Here is a 22653-nt window from a genome sequence, read left to right as displayed (position 1 = left end):
ACCTTCTCCACTACTGTCCCGTCGATGTGGATAGGAGGGTGCTCCCTCTGCTGTTTCCTGAAGTCCACGATTATCTCCTTTGTTTTGTTGACGTTGAGTGTGAGGTTATTTTCCTGACCCCACACTCCGAGGGCCCTCACCTCCTCCCTGTAGGCCGTCTCGTCGTTGTTGGAGGCGTGCATGGCCACGCAGTCATGGGTGAACAGGGAGTACAGGAGAGGGCTGAGAACGCACCCTTGTGGGGCCCCAGTGTTGAGGATCAGCGGGGTGGAGATGTTGTATCCTACCCTCAACACCTGGGGGGCGTCCCGTCAGGAAGTCCAGGACCCAGTTGCACAGGGCGGGGTCGAGACCCAGGTTCTCGAGCTTAATGACGAGTTTGGAGGGTACTATGGTGTTAAATGCTGAGCTGTAGTCGATGAACAGCATTCTTACATAGGTATTCCTCTTGTCCAGATGGGTTAGGGCAGTGTGATGGTGATTGCGTCGTCTGTGGACCTATTGGGGCGGTAGCAAATTGGAGTGGGTCTAGGGTATCAGGTAGGGTGGAGTGATATGATCCTTGACTAGTCTCTCAAATCACTTCATGATGACGGAGGTGAGTGCTACGGGGCGATAGTAATTTAGCTCAGTTACCTTAGCTTTCTTGGGAACTGGAACAATGGTGGCCCTGTTGAAGCATGTGGGAACAGCAGACTGGGATAAGGCTTGATTGAATATGTCCGTAAACACACTAGCCAGCTGGTCTGCGCATGCTCTGAGGACGCGGCTAGGGATGCCAATTGTCAAACACCCATTTACACCCATACCCCCAAATCATGCTCACCTCCCCTGCTAACCTCTAACCATTAACAGGGGAGGTTAGCATGAGTTGGGGGTATGGTCTTTCACCCCCTTTAACTTTCTCAATCATCATAATTCATGATTCATTCGGGATTATCACTAATCATGGTAGCATCCACATTAATGTAGAAGTGTTTAGAAACATATTATATTCTTATTTACAACAAAATGGACTCCAACATGACACATGATTCCCCATTCATTTCTATTGGGCAAGAAATAATGTGAAACACAACCAAAACGAACTGCAAATGCATCCAACACGTTTGTAGAGTCACAAGCTTGATGTAGTCCATGCGTGCTAGGAATATGGGACCAAATATAAAACTTTTGACTACTTTATTTATAAAAAGCTTTAGGGGTGTCAATTTTTACCCCTTGCCTTTTTGAGAAAATAAAGTATTACTTGTTTAACAACATCTCTTTCGCTGAACAATTGTATTAGTATAAGCTAATAATCTCCCACTTTTTTTGTTGCATACAATATAGCTCAGTATTTGAATTCTTTATTTTATACAGTCATTATTGCTCATGTTTATCAAGGGTGTCAATAATTTTCAACCCCACTGTTGGTCAGTTGTCAGAGTAAATATAATTTTACTTCTAGGTAACCGATTAAGTAAACAGTGATTGGGGTTTCTTGGTGGATGAGAGAAACTTGACTTCAATGACGGTAGGCAGATTTCTTTTTTGTGGATGGTTTGTCCTCGGGATTTCGCCTGCCATATCAGTTCTGTTATACTCACAGACATTATTTTAACAGTTTTAGAAACTTTAGAGTCTTTTCTATCCAAATCGACCAATTATATGCATATCCTAGCTTCTGGGCCTGAGAAACAGGCAGTTTCCTTTGGGCATGCTTTTCATCCAGATGTCAAAATACTGCCCCCTAGCCCAAAGAGGTTATCAAACTATAGTTTTGGCAAGTCGGTTAGGACATCTACTTTGTGCATGACACAAGTAAATTTTTCCAACAATTGTTTACAGACAGATTATTTCACTGTATCACAATTCCAGTGGGTCGGAAGTTTTCATACACTAAGTTCATTTTGCGTTTAAACAGCTAGGAAAATTCCAGAAAATTATGTCATGGCTTTAGAAGCTTCTGATAGGCTAATTGACATAATTTGAGTCAATTGGAGGTGTACCTGCAGATGAATTTCAAGGCCTACCTTCAAACTCAGTGCTTGACATCATGGGAAAATCAAAACAAATCAGCTAAGAGCTCAGAAAAATATTGCAGACCTCCACAAGTCTGGTTCATCCTTAGGAGCAATTTCCAAATGCCTGAAGGTACCACATTCATCTGTACAAACAATAGTACACAAGTATAAACACCATAGGACCACGCAGCCGTCATACCGCTTAGGAAGGAGATGCGTTCTGTCTCCTAGAGATGAGCGTACTTTGGTGCAAAAAGTGCAAATCAATCCCAGAACAACAGCAAAGGACATTGTGAAGATGCTGGAGGAAACAGGTACAAAAGTATCTATATCCACAGTAAAACGAGTCCTATATCGACATAACCTGAAAGGCTTTTCATCAAGGAAGAAGCCACTGCTCCAAAACCGCCATAAAAAAGCCAGACTACGGTTTGCAACTGCACATGGGGACAAAGACTTTTTGGAGAAATGTCCTCTGGTCTGAAGAAACAAAAATAGAACTGTTTGGCCATAATGACCATAGTTATGTTTGGAGGAAAAAGGGGGAGGCTTGCAAGCCGAAGAACACCATCCCAACCGTGAAGCACGGGGGTGGCAGCATCATGTTGTGGGGGTGTTTTGCTGCAGGAGGGACTGGTGCACTTCACAAAATAGATGGCATCATGAGGCAGGAAAATTGTTTGGATATATTGAAGCAACATCTCAAGACATCCGTCAGGAAGTTAAAGCTTGGTCGCAAATGGATCTTCCAAATGGACAATGACCTCAAGCATACTTCCAAAGTTGTGAAAAAATGGCTTAAGGACAACAAAGTCAAGCTATTGGAGTGGCCATCACAAAGCCCTGACCTCAATCCTATAGAAAATTTGTGGGCAGAACTGAAAATGCATGTGCGAGCAAGGAGGCCTACAAACCTGACTCAGTTGCAGAAGCTCTGTCAGGAGGAAGGGGCCAAAATTCACCCAACTTATTGTGGGAAGCTTGTGGAAGGCTACCCAAAATGTTTGACCCAAGTTAAACAATTTAAAGGCAATTCTACCAAATACTAATTGAGTGTATGTAAACTTCTGACCCACTGGGAATGTGATGAAAGAAATAAAAGCTGAAATATATCATTCTCTCTACTATTATTCTGACATTTCACATTCTTAAAATAAAGTGGTGATCCTAACTGACCTACGACTGGGAATTTTTACTTGGATTAAATGTCAGGAATTGTGAAAAACTGAGTTTAAATGTATTTGGCTAAGGTGTATGTACATTTCTGACTTCAACTGTATATTTTTTAAATCATATCAGCCCACGGTTGATCAAACACTGAATGTACTTCACAGAGAGGAAAGTTATAATTTTCACCATGTGTGAGCTTTGTCTGTAAAAAGAGTATTAGACTGGTTTTGATGTCCAATTAGCGGTGTGGTGTTTGTTGCTGCCCACTCAGTTTTAGGTAGTAGGCCTAGTCTAGGCCAATTGCGCGTTGGCAGAAGTGTCTGGTGAACGAGTTTGCGGTACAAATATTTTCAGGCCTACCTGTTTTTTGCACTGGTGTAACATACTTAAGTAAAAAAAATACTTTAAAGTACTACTTAGCCTGTTAGGGCTAGGGGGCAGTATTGACACGGCTGGATGAAAAACGTACCCGATTTAATCTGGTTACTACTCCTGCCCAGTAACTAGAATATGCATATAATTATTGGCTTTGGATAGAAAACACTCCAAAGTTTCTAAAACTGTTTGAATGGTGTCTGTGAGTATAACAGAACTCAAATGGCAGGTCAAAACCTGAGAGATTCCTTTACAGGAAGTGGCCTGTCTGACCATTTATTGTCTTTCTTTGACATCTCATTCCATTACAAAGGATCTCTGCGGTAACGTGACACTTCCCACGGCTCCAATAGGCTCTCAGAGCCCGGTAAAAACCTGAATGTCGTCATTCCAGCCCCAGGCTGAAACACATTATCGCCTTTCTCAAGTGGCCGATCAAGGGACTGTGGGCTTAGGCGCGTGCACTGGCCGCCCCCGTCTTTCTGGTTTTTCCTCTGTTTACCGAAAAGGAGATTCCCGGTCGGAATATTATCGCTTTTTTACGAGATAAATTGCATAAAAATTGATTTTAAACAGCGGTTGACATGCTTCGAAGTACGGTAATGGAATATTTAGAATTTTTTTGTCACGAATTGCGCCATGCGCGCGACCCTGATTTACAATTTCGGATAGTTTCTGGAACGCACGAACAAAACGCTGCTATTCGGATATAACGATGGATTATTTTGGACCAAACCAACATTTGTTATTGAAGTAGCAGTCCTGGGAGTGCATTCTGACGAAGACAACAAAAGGTAATCAAACTTTTGTAATAGTAAATCTGATTTTGGTGAAGGCTAAACTTGCCGGGTGTCTAAATAGCTAGCCCGTGATGGCTGGGCTATGTACTTAGAATATTGCAAAATGTGCTTTCACCAAAAAGCTATTTTAAAATCGGACATATCGAGTGCATAGAAGAGTTCTGTATCTATAATTCTTAAAATAATTGTTATGCTTTTTGTTAACGTTTATCGTGAGTAATTTAGTAAATTGTTAGTAAATTCCCCGGAAGTTTGCGGGGGTATGCTAGTTCTGAACATCACATGCTAATGTAAAAAGCAGTTTTTTGATATAAATATGAACTTGATTGAACAAAACATGCATGTATTGTATAACATAATGTCCTAGGGTTGTCATCTGATGAAGATCATCAAAGGTTAGTGCTGCATTTAGCTGTCTTCTGGGTTTTTGTGACATTATATGCTAGCTTGAAAAATGGGTGTCTGATTATTTCTGGCTGGGTACTCTGCTGACATAATCTAATGTTTTGCTTTCGTTGTAAAGCCTTTTTGAAATTGGACAGTGTGGTTAGATTAACGAGAGTCTTGTCTTTAAATAGCTGTAAAATAGTCATATGTTTGAAAAATTGAAGTAATAGGATTTTTAAGGTATTTGAAAATCGCGCCACTGGATTACACTGGCTGTTGCGTAGGTGGGACGATTACGTCCCGCCTAGCCCATAGAGGTTAAGTCGTTTTTTGGGGTTATCTGTACTTTACTAGTCATATTTTTGCCAACTTTTACTTCACAACATTCCTAAAGAAAATAATATACTTTTTACTCCATACATTTTCCCTGACACCCAAAAGTACTCCTCACATTTTGACAGGAAAATGGTCCAATTCACATAATTATCAAGAGAACATCCCTGGTCATTTTTTGTGTGTTACAAAACATTTGTCTAGGGCCCAAGACTAACATTAAGGTGTGTCTCACGTGAGTGCTGTGTTATTGATCATATGACTACCATTTCTTCCTTAATGCATGTCGTCCTTGTGCTCTGAACATGTCTTGACTTTTTTTTCTGACAATTTCTTTGTATTTTCTGTATCCATGGGAGAACTGTTACAAAGTAGACTATCTGAAAAGTAAAGACTGTTGAGGGAAAATGACTTACTGTTACTTTGTAACATGCCAGCAATTCCGCTGCGGGATAAGACGGTCACGTGGGCAGGAATCACATGCTGGGATCTTTACTCGGGGCGGGACCTGCGCGTTATAAAGTCCCATTTCAGCCAATCCTAGCCCCTCCTGTGTGACATATGTTACCCATTCAACAAATCACAGGCCCTCCTACTGTAAAACAAAAACTGTCTGTATAAAGTGGTGTCTACACAATATTTATCCATTGATCGACACGCAACAGCTGGGACCTCCACACTTCTACTGCAAATTGACAATACATTAAGTAAGTATTTCTCTAGGGCTTGCGTTGTTTGTACAGTATTAGGCCTGTCTATTTACGCCTGCTACGTTAGGTAAGTCTACTTGGGTTATGGACTTTACCCCGGACATTTGATCTGGTTTCTTATGTTTTTGATACCTGCTGTTACCTAACATTCCCTCGACTAGTTTCGTTGATATCAACATTACAGTATTTGATATAATTTGAAAAGGTATAACAGTAAAACGGTCCTTATAAAACGTTATCTTTTTTTCCCCCTCCATGAGTCGAGTGCTTTTGTGTAGCGCTTAGAGGGCTTTGTTTTGTTCTCACAAAGGGAACATTGTGTTCAAATGTATCAGTCGCGAATGTTATCGTTTATAGGTTGTTATATATTATAGCGAACCGTAACATTTTTGGAAATGGTGATGTGGGAGATTCGATTTCCTTTTCTATTTTCTTTGGGCTTTGCCCACGTTCAGAGAATGATTCAGCGGCTTTGGATCCGCCCGCGTCTTGTGATCAGGATCAAGCCAAACTAGAGAAAAACAGGAATGATGCAACCAACCAAGTCCCACTTTGCGCAGACTCCCTTTCAGTGTTTGCATACACAGTATTCTAACCAGAACGTCGGTTCAGACGGCTGCAGTCTGCCATTTGCATAGACTTAAATTAAGGAAATTAGCTAGTTGGTTTATTATGAGTTGTTATATGACTTCTGATTCAGGCATTATGCTCAACTCTCATCCTCACAGAATCTATAGCCCTTGTTTTTCCTGTTCTGTTGGTTCTAGATAAACGCAACACACACTTAACATGTCAGTCAACCAAGCTGCCTGTGGCAATAATCTGAAGGCAATAACAATCTCTATATATAAATGTAGCTGCTTCACACTGTGAAATACAAGGCTGACTGATAGCTCTTCTCGCTCCCTTCACAGCTGTTTGGCCATGACAGCACTGTACTTGGCAGTGTTGGTGCTCTGTGTGAGTGCTGTGTGTGCGGCTCCTAGGTTTGACTCTCAGTTGGAGGACCATTGGCACCTGTGGAAAAACTGGCACAGCAAGAGCTACCATGAGGTGGGTGTTATTGAAGTACAAGTAAGGCACCATAGCGCCTCAAGGTCTTAGTGAGTCTCAAATGTATTATTTGGTGCCTTGACAAACTGTACATTTCATGTAGGTCTGTATTATTGCAAAATGTAGTGACTTATTTTTCCCTGGATTTTGTTTGTAGTTCTGGGACTATGATTTGTATGTCCATTCTCTGACCAAGTACACTAATTTCTCAGAGTGAGGAGGGCTGGAGGAGGATGGTTTGGGAGAAAAACCTGAAGAAGATTGAGATGCACAACCTCGAACACACCATGGGAAAACACTCCTACCGTCTGGGCATGAACCACTTTGGTGACATGGTAAGAACAAGCTCCTTGCTGAGACATTTTACTGTGGGGCAGAAGATGCATGTCAGCAGCCTTGTCCCATAGTGTTTGCTGTAGCTGAATCCTTTTGTTGTTATGCCCTATGTGGTCTATGACACAGTACAGAATAAGGAAATATTTCACAGGGACTATGAAAACATAGCCACAGGTGTCAGCGTTGGCAATGAAAGCAGGGATGTATTCAGACTCACAGGTTGGGTTTCTCCCACTAGCACGTACTGAAGAAACAGGAACAGAATAGTGATCTGAGAAGGGAACTGAAACTTACTCATCTTTATGCATAAGTAAAAAATAAAAAAGTTTTTAAAGTCCTTAGACATTGGAAACCCCTCAATGTTCTATTCAGATAGGAACTTTAAAAACCCCAAAGCACACCTGGCCAGGAATGACATACATTTCAACATGCCCTTACTGATTCCTTCCTCCCTAGACCAATGAGGAGTTCAGGCAGACGATGAACGGCTACAAGCAGACGACTGAGAGGAAGTTCAAGGGCTCTTTGTTCATGGAACCCAACTACCTGCAGGCACCTAAAGCTGTTGATTGGAGGGAGAAGGGCTACGTCACTCCCGTCAAGGACCAGGTGAGACCTCAGTCACTCATGAGCCATGACTCATTCTTAACCATACACAGCTGTGTCTCTCTGAATAAAACAAGACTTTGAGGTTTGCCGTTAACCCATTCCAAGTTGCCACAAGTTGTGTACACAGGATATTTATAGTTGCACTAAATGCATTGCTTACACCCTTACTTCGCAATTGCTTAATTATTGTCACTTTCTTTGTTATACACATGCTAGCTATTCACAATCTCCGCCTCCCTCAGGGATCATGTGGGTCTTGCTGGGCGTTCAGCACCACCGGGGCCATGGAGGGCCAGCAGTTCAGGAAGACTGGCAAGCTGGTGTCTCTGAGTGAACAGAACCTGGTGGACTGCTCCAGACCGGAGGGCAATGAGGGCTGTAATGGTGGGCTCATGGACCAGGCCTTCCAGTACATCCAGGACAACGCCGGCCTGGACACAGAGGAGTCCTACCCCTACGTCGGCACTGTAAGACCCATTTCTGTTATTTTAGCCTGGTCTCAGATCTGTTCAAGCTGAATAACCAACTCCTATGGTTAAAGTCATGTTTGGCATGACAATAGGATTTGGCAAGACTGGGCCATAAATGTTTAGAAATCTGGATTTATTGTTGCGTGAGGTACTGACAGAAAATTCCATACGTTCGGTAAAAATAAATGAAGGTTTCTGCTCTTGATTGCATTGAAATTTAGGCCATTTCAACCAGTATTGCTTGATTCATTGGATAATTATTATTTTTTATTTTTTTCTTAACTAATAATATATATATTTTCCCAGGATGAGGACCCTTGCCACTACAAACCAGAGTTCAGTGGTGCCAACGAGACTGGCTTTGTGGACATTCCCAGTGGCAAGGAGCATGCTATGATGAAGGCTGTGGCTGCAGTCGGTCCGGTCTCTGTTGCCATCGATGCCGGCCACGAGTCCTTTCAGTTCTATGAGTCTGGTTAGTAGCAAAAAGGCAACGCAACATATGTTACATCAACTTCCTCAACTTTATTTGGAGTCCATACATTCTATTTTTGAGTAGCAGTGAGCTTCACTGGTCCACTGTCCTGTTCACACTGTAGCTAATAATGGTTCTTTCAAAGCCATTAAGTAAAGTGTTACCAAAGTTGTCACTTTGCCCGCTAGCAGCTTTAGCATTGATCAGATGGTTGTACGCTGAGGTAAACCCATTTTAGCCCAACTAATGTAACTACATGCCCTCGCTCTAGGGATCTACTATGAGAAGGAGTGCAGCAGTGAGGAGTTGGACCATGGCGTTCTAGTGGTGGGGTATGGTTTTGAAGGAGAGGATGTGGATGGCAAGAAATACTGGATTGTCAAGAACAGGTACAGATGTTCTTCCTGGAATGTTTTTGTTTGTGACCAGATTCCACCACAGGAATGGTTAATTTCTCCGTCAGGGAATATACCTCTACAATACCATTGCCTTTATTTGAATATGGTGTTGGTCTGGTACTATGGTTTAAGTCATGAATTTCTCTAAAGTGGCAGTAAATCAAGTTTTGTATAATTTCCCAACTAACTCCAACAGAGAAGCTAAAATTGTTTGTATTTTCCTCAGCTGGAGCGAGAAATGGGGAGACAAAGGCTATATCTACATGGCCAAAGACAGGAAGAACCACTGTGGTATCGCCACGGCATCCAGCTACCCACTGGTCTAGTGTTTTAGAACCTGGACACGTTCTAGATGTTTTTTGTTTTGTTTTTTTAATGTTTGAAAAACGTTCATAAAGGGCAATGATGACGACAGTGCTGCCTTATTAAGTCTGTGAAAGGCACTAGTGAATCCTGCTGCATGGGTTTTAAAGAAACACAGTTTTAGGGAATCTATGAAATTCTACCTAGTTTGTTTTTATACTTGATTTATTGTATGTCTATACACATATAGTTGAGTCAAGTACATGTTACAGGTGTGACCTCTGTGTACATTCCTAGTTTACTGCTTTTACACCTGTTCTGTAAAAATGTTGTACATATGAGCAAAATAAACCTCTTTTTAAAATGGATTTGTTGTTTACATGGCAAACTACAAAATTGGTAATAGTCATCCTATCCAAACTGTGTAAAACTTTGCCAATAGTGTTTTTGTGCCCTTTGGTCAATGTCACTGTTTGAGTTAGTCCTAGTCATTTAACTTAGCTTACTGCACACGGCTGTTCCCTATTGCCAGTATTAAAGCCATATTGCCCCCACCACTTAGGTACACACACAAAACAGTCTGTATTCCAGATAGGTCAGGAAAAACCTTGACGGTATTAACATTTTATACCAATAATACAGCAGGAGTTTGTGTGTCTCAGAGCAGATAAGATGAACAGCCTCTCCCTTTAGAGGAGCAAGGTCCTCATGGCTCAGATAAGACCAGTTTTAGCCTGGTGGGATCCAAAACAACTAACTGGTTAACTCTAGCCACAGATCCAGTAACCTTTGTCATAGAAAAAGAACACTGTGTCCAATCACGCCAGATTGTGGCTTGACTGGCAGTTGTTTGTTAGTGACATTTGTGTGTACTGCATTGGGTATGTGTAGCAGCTCCCAATTTAAAGGGAATGCAGTTATTTCCCAGATAAAATGGTCTTAGTTACCAAAAATCGATTTTGTCATCTGACTATCAGTGAGGCTGTATGCTTGGATTGGTGTGAGGAGCAATATTGTGTTTAGGTTGGGCCATAAGCAAACAAGAACATGCTAATCCAAAAGCGGCAAGGCTGGTGATTTTAATGCAGGAAAACTGAAATCAGTTTTACCTAATTTCTACGAGCATGTCACCTGTGCAACTAGAGGTGAAAAAAAAAAACACTTTCACTCCTCACAAAGAAGCAAATCTGACCATAACTCTATTCTCCTGATTCCTGCTTACTAGCAAAAACTCAAACAGGAAGTACCAGTGATGTAGTCCAATGAAGCGGATGCTAAACTACAGGACTGTTTCGCTAGCACAGACAGGAATATGTTCCGGGATTCATCCGATAGGATTGAGGTTACCACATCAGTCACCAGCATTAATAATCGCATCGACAATGTCGTCCCCACAGTGACCGTATGTACATATTCCAACCAGAAGCCATGAATTACAGGCAACAGCCACACTGAACTAAAGGCTTGAGCTGACGCTTTCAAGGAGTGGGACACTAATCTGGACGCTTATAAGAAATCCTGCTACGCCCTCCAACGAACCATCAAATAGGCAAAGCATCAATACAGGACTAAGATCGAATCCTATTACAATGGCTCTGATGCTTGACAGATGTGGCAGGGCTTGCAAACTATCACAGAGTACAAAGGGAAACGCAGCCGCGAGCTGCCCAGTAACACAAGCCTACCAGACAAGTTAAATGCCTTCTATGCTCGCTTTGAGGCAAGCGCCACTGAACCATGCACGAGAGCAACAGCTGTTCTGACGACTGTGTGATCACGCTCTCCGTAGCCGACGTAAGATCTTTAAATAGGTCAACATTCATAAGACAAATTACAAGGACGCGTACACAGAGCATGTGCTGACCAGCTGGCAAGTGCCTTCTTTGACATTTTCAACCTCTCCCTGACCCAGGTTGTAATACCTACAGGTTTCAAGCAGACCACCATAGTCCCTGTGCCCAAGAACGCCAAGCTAACTTGCCCAAGAACGCCAAGCTAACCCCAGACACCCTGGACCCAGTCCAACTCGCTTACCACCCCAACAGAGCCACAGTTTACGCAATCTCTTTTGCACTCTACACTGCCCTTTCCCACCTGGACAAGAGGAACGCCTATTTGAGAGTGCTGTTCATGGCCTACAGCTCAGCGTCCAACCACTAGGCGAAAAGGGTCCATATCGGGATATCTTTACATGAAACATTTTTTGATATTCTAAAGCCGGGGTCTCCAACAGGTCGGTTGCAGCCCATCTAAGTAGCTCACAGCCCATCTATGAGTAGTTTGCCAAACAATTCTGAAAGTATATGCAATTTTCACATGTTCCACTGCAAACTGGAATCAGAGAACGCAAGCTCCCAGCTACTATCTAATCAACACAATGTAAACATTATCCCATCCTTGGTTGGCTACTTTTGGCTTAGAAACTCAAACAATATCTGCCAATTAATTTCCAGCAAAATTGCCCGTCTGTCTGTGTGGTGCGCCCGTTTGACTTTCACTCTGTGTGTAGCCAGTTGATGTGATAACCGTCTTGTGGGTTGACAGAAATACTTTCCCTAACACCTTTCATAATTAAATGTTAACTGCAAAGTAGGCTTCCCTGGGGATTAGCCTATATCGTGAGTCATTATATATTTTATATGTGTTATTTGCAAACTTTGCCATGAAATGAGCAGCTGCAGTATAGAACCATCACTAGACCAGCAGTTAGAAGGCACATTCCTCACTCGTTAGATGCACAATTAAAGGGCCAGATGCGCAATTATAGGGGAATTACACTCAAAAATCTAAATGTGTTAGTTTTCTTCCAGTCCTAAAACAAATGGTATTCTGATGTGATTTAAGCATTGACATGGCCTCAGAACATCCAATTTCCTTGTTTCTCTATGAGCAATTCTACATTTGAGGCTCCCGAGTGGTGCAGCGGTCTAAAGCACTGCATCTCAGTGCTAGAGGTGTCACTACAGACACCCTGGTTTGAAACCAGGCTGTATCACAACCGGCAGTGATTGGGAGTCCCATAGGGTGACTCACAATTGGCCCAGTGTCGTCTGGGTTTGGCTGGTGTAGGCCGTCATTGTAAATAGGAATTTGTTCTTAACTGACTTGCCTAGTTAAATAAAGGTTAAATAAATAAATAAATAACAACTGAGTTGTTTATTAACCATTATTTTACCAGGTATTGACAGAAAACATAGTGCACTGTTTTCTCTTGTACACTAAACACCCGGGGATGAGTTGCAGGGGAGAGAAGAATGTGCCCATCTGAAAGCTAGAAAAAAAATGTGTAGCTCTCCACGTTTTATTTTTTAAAAGTAGCTCTCATGCTAAAAAAAAGTAAATAAAACATTTTGCGAGTTACTCATTTTTTTCTGCAATTCTTCAAAATACAGATTTCCAATGCATGTTTTTTCAGTTTGTGGATCCAGATGTGTCTTTTAGACATATATGATATTGGGAGTACTCTGAATATGACCAGATATGGACTCATTCAATCGCCTGAGATATGCGACATCCTATTTTCTCTCTTCATGTTGACAAATACTGACTATAACTATACATAGCATATCTTTGTTTTCTCATCATATTTAAGATATGAAGCTATATTGATTCCAGATATGCTTCTCTTGGCTGAAGTCCATATCCGGATCTTGATATGCTTTTTCATATGCTGAAAATAAGGACGATTTCTGATACATTTCTAAGTTTTCTGCACATGCTCAAAAATTTGACAAATATGAAATCCATATTTTTCTTTCATGCAAAAATCTTTTTTGCATTCCCTCCAGATATCATGGATATTGACTCATTAGCTGTCCTGAGATAGGCCTATGTGAACACCTTATTTTCTCTATATGATGATAAATACTGACAGTAGGCCTACGTACTGTAGTATACAGTGCATTCAGAAAGTATTAAAAAAAATACTGAAATACCTTATTTTCACAAGTATTCAGACCCTTTGCTATGAGACTCAAAATTGAGCTCAGGTGCATGCTGTTTCCATTGATCATCCTTGAGATGTTTCTACAACTTGATTGGAGTCCACCTGTGGTAAATTCAATTGACTGGACATGATTTGGAAAGGCACACACCTGTCTAGTGCATGTTAGAGCAAAAACCAAGCCATGAGGTCGAAGTAATTGTCCGTAGAGCTCTGAGACAGGATTGTGTCTGGGAAAGGGTACCAAACATTACTGCAGCATTGAAGGTCCCCAAGAAAACAGTGGCCTCCATCATTCTTAAATGAACCACCAAGACTCTTCCTAGAGCTGCTAGGTGACCAAGAACCCGATGGTCACTCTGACAGAGCTCCAGAGTTCGTTTTTGGAGATGGGAGAACCATCCAGAAGGACAACCATCTCTGCAGCACTCCACCAATCAGGCCTTTATGGTAGAGTGGCCAGATGGAAGCCACTCAGTAAAAGGCACATGACAGCTCGCTTGGAATTTGCCAAAAGGCACCTAAAGGACTCTCAGACCATGAGAAACAAGATTCTCTGGTCTCATGAAACCAAGATTGAACTCTTCGTCTGGAGGAAACCTGGCACCATCCCTATGGTGAAGCATGGTGGTGGCACCATCAGCGGCAGGGACTGGGAGACTAGTCAGGATCGAGGGAAAGGTGAACAGAGCAAAGTACAGAGAGATCCTTGATGAAAACCTGCTCCAGAGTGCTCAGGACTTCAGACTTGGGCGAAGGTTCACCTTCCGACAGGACAACGACCCTAAACACACAGCCAAGACAACGCAGGAGTGTCTTCGGGACAAGTCTCTAAACATCCTTGAGTGGCCCAGTCAGAGCCCGGACTTTAACCCGATTGAACATCTCTGGAGAGACCTGAAAATAGCTGTGCAGCGACCCTCCCCATCCAACCTGACAGAGCTTGAGAAGATCTGCAGAGAAGAATGGGAGACACTCGCCAAATACAGATGTGCCAAGCTTGTAGCGTCATACCCAAGAAGACTCGAAGCTATAATCACTGCCAAAGGTGCTCAACAATTACTGAGTAAAGGGTCTGAATACTTATGTAAATGTGATGTTTCAGTTATTTGTTAATAAATGTGCAAAAATGTCAAACAACGGTTTTTGCTTTGTCATTATGGGGTATTGTGTGTAGATTGATGAGAATACACTGTATTTTCTCAGCACATACAATGCATATGCTCTTAACTGAGGTCCATTTCAGGATCTTGATATGTTAAATAAGGTCAATTTCTGATGCTTATTTGAGTTTTGAGGACATGCTCAATAATTTGACAAATATTATATCTAGCAATCACATATTTTCTGCTGTGGAGTTCCAACTGTCATTTCTGAATTTGGGCGTCATAAATGAGTGTAAATGGTGTGTGGTGGAACTGACAAAAGGAGAAACAAAGAATTGAGAAGCTGTTCAGCAAATACCTCAAAGAAGTTGACTCTAAAGCGAGTAGTTAATTTGAGATGTTTTATTTATCTTACTAACTAGAATCAAGAACATTTGCTAATTTGACCTGCAGCAAGTAGGGCTTGCTAGCTAGATAGGCTTGATGTTGGGGTATAAGCTAGCTTGTAGACTTCGCTAGCTAACAAATAACAAAATTCCCTTCCTTTCAGGTTTTTTTTTGTACCCCCTATCAAGCCTCAAGGTGACAGTTAACGTTGGGTCTGGACTGTGAGGAACCGCTGCTGACAACCAAATCTGCATCCATCGTCCATAACAAACAGGGCAGGCAGGGGTGTTGAGGGTGTGCAACTTTTATTTTCTGTTAAATAAATAAAATAATATTTTAGCAAAGAATGGTCTATGTTGCATCTTTACAAAAAATGTGTTGTGACTGGATTTGCTATACTGCAGAAATAGCAAAGATGTGCTTTGGAAATAGCAACTTCGATTAAATAAAATGATGTTTGCCTTTCCACACCTTGTATAGCCTGTGGTGCAAATGTATGCTTAGATACGTCACCTTCATGTGAAGAAGGATAATTTTCTGAGCTTGAAAAGGTAGAATAATTTGGTCCCCGGACAATTCATGAGTAGGATTTAGCCCATTTTTAGACTACATATCATGTAAGGATATCGATTGAAATTATGCATAAAAAAGGATACATAAATTATCAGGTAATGACTACAGACATGTGACACATTTCTGAAAATATGTGGATTCGTTCAAGACTTAGATATGTCATACCTTTTCCGGAGATAGAATATCCTACAACTATGTAAGCGGGTGCACGCGCATCAGGTGTGTGTCCTGAACATTTCTCCCCCCAGATGATCCTGTGTGGCTCAATTGGTAAAGCATGGCACTTGCAAGGCTAGGGTTGTGGGTTCGATTTACATGGGGGTCCAGTATGAAAATAAAGTATGAAAATGCATGCACTCACTGCTGTAAGTCACTATGGATAAGAACGTCTGCTAAAATGTAAAATATCTCCCTGGACTCATATTGTGTCAGGAAGATTTCTGAGGTCTGGATTGGATGCATGTAGAAACTGTCCCATTATGGAGAAGCTCGTAGCTCCTTATATGAAATTAAGGATATGGGGGTGTGTGCATAGTTCCCTCCTGTTCACCCATGACTCCAACATCATCTTTAAGTTTCCCTACGAAACGACGGTGGTAGGCCTGACCGACGACGACGAGACAGCCTATTGGGAGAAGGTCAGAGACCTGGCAGTCTGGTGCCTGGACAACAACCTCTCCCTCAAAGTCAGCAGGTCAAAGGAGCTGTCACGCTCTAACCTAGGAGAGCTGTGTTTTCTCTGTTTAGTTAGGTCAGGGTGTGATAGGTGGGTGGGCATTCTATGTTTTGTTTTCTATGTTTTGGCCGGGTATGGTTTCCAATCAGAGGCAGCTGTCTATAGTTGTCTCTGATTGGAAGCCATACTTAGGCAGCCTGTTTTTCCCTTTGTTTTTGTGGGTAGTTGCTTTCTGTTTAGTTTGTAAACCTGACGGAACTGTTGGCTGTCATTTTGTTATTTTGTCTAGTGTTCGTTTCCATTAAAATATATAACGATGAACACTCTACACGCTGCGCCTTGGTCTTCTCTATACGACGCCCGTAACAGGAGCTGATTGTGGACTACAGGAAACGGAGGGCTGGACACACCCCCATTCACATCGACAAGGGTGTAGTGGAGCGGGTCATTAGCTTATATTTCCTCGGTGTCCACATCACTTCTTCCCCCTCAGGAGGCTAAAAAGATTTGTCATGGGCCCTCAGATCCTCAAAAAGTTATACAACTGCACCATTGAGAGTATCTTGACTGGCTGTATAGCTGCTTGGTATGGCAACTGCTCTGCGTCCGACCGTAAGGTGCTACAGAGGGTAGTACGTACGGCCCAGTACATCACTAGGGTCGAGCTCCCTGCCATATAGAAGCTCTATACCAGACGGTGTCGGAAAAATTGTCAAAGACTTCAGCCACCCAAGTCACAGTCTGTTCTCTCTGCTCCCGCATGGCAAGCAGTACTGGAGAGCCAAGTCTGGGACCAGAATGCTCCTGAACAGCCATAAGACTTCTGATCAGTTAGTTAAACGGCTATCCGGACTTTCTGCTTTTCACCCTCTTAACTGCTACATTCAATCAATCACCTAACCAAACCTACATGCACATGTTACCCCAATCAATTATCCCAACTACCTCGTAACCCAGTACACTAACTCGGTACTGGTACACCTTGTATATAGCCTGTATATAGCCGCGTTATTGTATGGTGTTACAATTTTATTTTTATGTATTTGTAAATGTTCTTACTTTTTAACTCGTAAACTTCTTAAAGCACTGGATAAGAGCGTCTGCTAAATGACGTAAATGTAAATGTAAATGTTAACTGCGTTTTTGGGAAAGGGCTCGTAAGTAAGCATTTCAATTTTTATTTTAATAATAATTGTTGTGCAACAGTGATTGGCAATTAAATGCAAGCCTCACAAAAAAATGCAATGTTAACAATTGCATTTTTTTTGTCAAGCTTGCATTTAATTGCCATTTAATAGCCTGTCAATCTCCGGGTAATAGGTTGTTATGCTCGACCTGCTTCTTTTTCTACCAGAAAACACCAGAAAATTACCAAAATGAGTAGAACCAGTTCACCCGTTTTTACACTATGATTTGACTATTGAGTTAGATGTTCAATAATTTCTTTTGAAATAAATATTTTAAAAGGAATAGTTTCACCATATTAAAATGAGAATTCAGTTCACATAACAGGGTTGACCTTAAAATGAGTGACAGACATTAATGAATCACTAATCATATTGAAATAATTAATAATCTTCAGAAATGACTTTATCAATAACTAGGGCTTTACAATGATGGTGAAACAGGCTTCTAAAATTCAATATTGGTTCACAATTTCTACTTAAATTAAAATATAAACGGGACGCAAAAGGCACCCATTCCGTGGAAGACCCAGCATGACTTGCTATGAAACACGGGCACTCAGGCAGACACAGACATACACTCCAAAAGACAGTGAGAAAGTTGTGAAAACAAAACGACAACTAACTTGCTGAGTTCCATTATAGTTGACAACAGCAAACAGATAAATCAGTTATATAACAGATACTGTATCCTCATAACTGTTTAACTCAGACAGATACTGTATGTGGTTTGTTTTGTATTTATCACATGGTAACTGATAGGATACTGTAACTCTCTGTATAGCTAAAGATACTCTCTGATATAGCTGTTGCTACGTGGGATAAATGCGGTATAAACCAGTGCTTTAAGAAGTTTACTAGAATAAGGTGTATCTGTTCTGATTCATTTTGATAGGTTTGCTATTGTCAGCTGTCGCATTGTTTCAAGTAATGTCAATAGTATTTCCCTAACTGCTTACAAATTATGTTTGCAATGTCAATAGTATAGCTATCTATACAGAACAAAAATATAAACCAAACATGTCATGTTTCATGAGCTGAAATAAAATATCCCAGAAATGTTCCGTATGCACGAAAAGCGTATTTATCCTTTGCCAAGATAATCCATCCACCTGACAGATGTGGCATATCAAGAAGCTGATCAAACAGCATGATCATTACACAGGTCCACCATGTGCTGGGGACAATAAAAGGCTACTCTAAAATGTGCAGTTTTGTCACACAACAAAATGCGACAAATGTCTCAAGTTTTGGGTGAGCGTGCAATTGGCATGCCGACTGCAGGAATGTCCACCAGAGCTGTTGCCAGAGAGTTGAATGTTAATTTCTCTACCATAAGCCGCCTCCAACGTTGTTTTAGAGAATTTGGCAGTACGTCCAATCAGCCTCACAACCACAGACCACGTGTAACTACGCCAGCCCAGGAGCTCTACATCCGGCTTCTTCACCTGTGGGATCGTCTGAGACCAGCCACCCGGACAGCTGATGAAACTGTGGGTTTGCACAATCAAAGAATTTCTGCACAAACGGTCAGAAACCGTCTTAGGGAAACTCATCTGCGTGCTCCTCGTCCTGACCAGGGTCTTGACATGACTGCAGTTCAGTGTCATGCCCTACTTCAGTGTGCAAATGCTCACCTTTGATGGCCCCTGGCACACTAGAGTGTGCTCTTCACGGATGGATCCCGGTTTCAACTGTAAAGGGCAGATGGCAGACAGCGTGTATGGCCTTGTGTGGGCGAGTGGTTTGCTGATGTCAACATTGTGAACAGAGTGCCCCATCGTGGCAGTGGGGTTATGGTATAGGCAGGTATAAGCTATGGAAAACAAACACAATTGCATTTTATTGATGGCAATTTGAATGCACAGAGATACCATGATGAGATCCTGAGACCCATTGTCATGCCATCAACTCGTGTTTCAGCATGATAATGCACGACCCCATGTCGCAAGGATCTGTACACAATTCCTGTAAGCTGAAAATGTCCCAGTTCTTCCATGGCCTGTATACTCACCAGACATGTCACCCAGTGAGCATGTTTGGGATGCTCTGGATCAGCGTGTACGACAGCGTGTTCCAGTTCCCGCCAATATTCAGCAATTTCGCACAGCCATTGAAGAGGAGTGGGACAACATTCACAGGTCACAATCAACAACCTGATAAAGTCTATGCGAAGAAGATGTGTCGTGCTGCATGAGGCAAATGGTGGTCACACCAGATACTGACCGGTTTCTGATCCACGCCCCTATTTTTTTTAAAGGTATCTGTGACCAACAGATGCATATCTGTATTCCCAATCATGTGAAATCCATAGAGTAGGGCAGGGATCATCAACTAGATTCAGCAGTGGGCTGATTTGTTCTTGAGCGGATGGTCGAGAGGCTGAAACATAAGTACAAATCATTTGTAGACTGCAAATTAACCACAAGATGCCAAAACAGATCATTTCAAACCTTGCTTACATTTATATACGATCACGTGTCTCTATTATACGTGGGAATACTTGGGAACAGATTTCTTAAATTAAAATCACTTGGAGCTGATTTCCTGGTGTTTTTACAGTCTTTTATGTCCAACAATGAAAATACAAATAATAAAAAAAGTTGTTTTGTTTTATTGCTCAGAAAACTCTGCAGTGGTTGCTGGCACTGCCAAACTAGCCCACCGGCACTGCTGCAGAAAACCTTTGCTATATGGAACTCCCTAATGTGCGTTTGTGTGCAATATTATACACTATTATTGATTTAATGTGAAATCGATGTCATTATAAACTGAGTGGCCTATTAAATGTATACTTTTTCCACAGATTACCAGAAGGTGCAACAAGTTCCCCCGACGTCCCCAATTACTTGATTAATATTTGTTTAGAAATAATATGCCTCAAGTCATTTTCTCAAGACAAAGGTGATGGCTGGGTATGATTGTGCACATACAGTACGTAAATAAATATGTATGTTATTTTTGTTGTTGTCATTAACCGAACAGAGCTATTTTTGGATCTAGTGTTTTCCATGATGCAGTATAACATTCAGAAATGTCTTGAGACTATGTCTTGAGACATTTTATGTGTGTCTTCAAGACATGTCTCAAGACACTAATGCCATGTCTTAAATACATGCAAAATAATGTGACATTAAGGCTGTCAGACATGCTGTTTAATTATTTATTTAATTTACTGAAATAATTGAAAGTAAATATGCAGTAAAGTGTGTTTAATGTAATGTCTGTGATTCTACATGCAATCACAGAAAGGTCACTTTCTCTAATCAGCTGTCTTTGAATCACATAGGCTCGTTCTATTTTCAGACTGGACATACAATAAAGCTGGGGTCCTACCTGGTGTCAAACGTTTAGTCCTCACGGACGATAGGGCTTTCTGCTTCAGGTGAGCTATTCATAAGTACAAGAAAATAGCATGGTAAATGTGATATTGTTATTGCTGTATTTATGATAGGATACCTAATGGCATTTTATTTCCGAAAAGATTAAGGAGGAGCAGCTCTGAGATCCCCAAACAAGCGATTACTATCTGGCTGTAAAGACTCAAAGATGGGCGTTGTTTGGAGCTCTATACCACCTTTACCACAAGTTATTTTGTTGCATCATTCTAAAATTGTTATTTGGTCAATAAATCTTGATTACTTTGATTTGGTGTGGAGTACAATTTGTGCATGAGAGTTCTAGAGTGAATAAGTAGTATTAATAACTAATAATACAACAATACATTATAAAATGTCTTAAGACAGATGACTCAAGACATTGGTGTGTCTAAGACATGTCTTAAGAGGTCTCAAGACATGATAATGGCTGGGTTATGACATATATATACAAATATACAGTTGATTTGTATATGGTGTCTGTTTAGCCAACATTCCACTACTTGAACTCTGTGTCATTGCAAAACATAATTGAAACATGACACAGAGTACAAGTAGTGGAATGTTAGCTTAACAGACTGGTAGCCAGGCTAGGTGTATGAATGTTTTTGGGGGAAACATATCTCCCCGTGCCCCCTTGGCTGTTGCTGATACTTTAGCATTGGCTCAGTTGTTCTCTTCTGGTGTTACTAGCAGAGATGGAAAAGGAAGTGACACATACAAATGTTTTCTGTTTCAATGGAGGTCAAATGAGCTAAGTAGACCAGACCCAGCTGCTATCGCATTGGTGTCTATGGGAGAGACACCACCTTCAGTAGACCAGAACTGACCACTGACATACTGGCAGCTTATGTAGCGGGAGAAGGCTGCACGGTACGTTGACCAGAGTTTGTTGACCAGAGTGTATACCAGAGGCTGAGGAGAGGTAGCCACAAAGACGCTCAGCATCACTTGTGTGCATCAAACACGCTCAGAATTTGTGTGCATCACTTCTCAATTAATAATCTTGGTCATAAACAGATGTTTAAAGATGGAACAATTAGTCAGTGCATTGGAAACTTACATACGCCATCTCTTCCGGTGACTATGGTGCAAGAACCTATAGAGCCCAGAGTCTTCACTTTCACCCTAGATTGCTGAAGGAGGACACAAATCCAGCGATGGCTTCCTCCTTGTCAGGTCTCTCGTACTGGGCACACAGGGGTTCTGGGATGGCGAACTCACACACCTCCTCCACATACAGATCGGGGGTGACCGCATTGAAGATGAGATCCAGCAGTCTATCTAGCCTGTAATGTTTGTGAAAAAGAAGATTGTAGATTAGCTGGTAGTGAATTGTATTTGCTTTACTGTTCTGAGTTATGATGTTAAAGTATTCTATAGTGTCTTTTCTGGAGATGTTGTGTAGTCTACAGGAAATAGGCATATAAAAAAATCTCTGTTTATTTTTGGAACGTTTGTGTATCTGAATGATGATCAAACACTATAAAATATGACAATTACAGTACTTCCTTGCATCATGCTGCTTCCACCATATTACCTAACATTTATAAACGATTTTCCATCCAAATCATAAAAATACCACAACACATCTCTAGTATCATATAGCTAACATTACCATTTATATGACTCAAAGGAAAATACGTTTTACAGTCTGATTTAGATTGTTTATGCACCGAAAGAGATGCATAGAAATCCAATTGTAAAACGTCTTCTCTTTTGAGTCATAGATTTGACTAAAAGCTAGCTAGCTAAGTTGGCTAACTAGCTCAGTGAAAGCAAGGGTATGGAGGTTCATGTCGGAAATATAACGTTAGTTTATTGACAAATGTATTAGCTAGCTAGCTAATAATCTCTACTATTCTATGTTAGCTACATACATTGTGATTCACGCTTGTTGTTGGGACTATCAGTGGCCACTCAAGTATTGGGAATGCAACGGGCTTCAGTATGAGAAGCTTGACATACCCAATTTTTTTTTG

At 41.3% G+C, this 22653-nt stretch overlaps 1 protein-coding gene across 1 annotated transcript; it reads left to right on the top strand.

Moving 5' to 3' along the window:
- The first annotated feature begins 5637 nt into the window (after positions 1-5637).
- ctsla (cathepsin La) lies at positions 5638-9790 on the top strand. The gene is made up of 8 exons (NM_001146546.2): positions 5638-5778; positions 6696-6834; positions 7047-7169; positions 7627-7779; positions 8022-8246; positions 8556-8724; positions 8996-9113; positions 9349-9790. The coding sequence occupies exons 2-8, from the start codon at positions 6706-6708 to the stop codon at positions 9446-9448; spliced, it is 1017 nt and encodes a 338-aa protein (NP_001140018.1). The 5' UTR covers positions 5638-5778; positions 6696-6705; the 3' UTR covers positions 9449-9790.
- Positions 9791-22653: the final 12863 nt, after the last annotated feature.

The sequence above is a fragment of the Salmo salar genome, chromosome 13 (genome assembly GCF_965601325.2).
Source record: "Salmo salar chromosome 13, fSalSal1, whole genome shotgun sequence".
In the NCBI taxonomy this organism is placed as follows: Eukaryota; Metazoa; Chordata; class Actinopteri; order Salmoniformes; family Salmonidae; genus Salmo; species Salmo salar.
This window is presented reverse-complemented; position numbering and strand designations above follow the sequence as displayed.

Coding starts and splice junctions, on each gene's coding strand:
- ctsla (NM_001146546.2), top strand. CDS start 6,706: ATGACAGCACTGTACTTGGCAGTGTTGGTGCTCTGTGTGAGTGCTGTG. Junction 7,170..7,626: donor TGAACCACTTTGGTGACATG/GTAAGAACAAGC, acceptor CTTCCTCCCTAG/ACCAATGAGGAGTTCAGGCA. Junction 9,114..9,348: donor TACTGGATTGTCAAGAACAG/GTACAGATGTTC, acceptor TATTTTCCTCAG/CTGGAGCGAGAAATGGGGAG.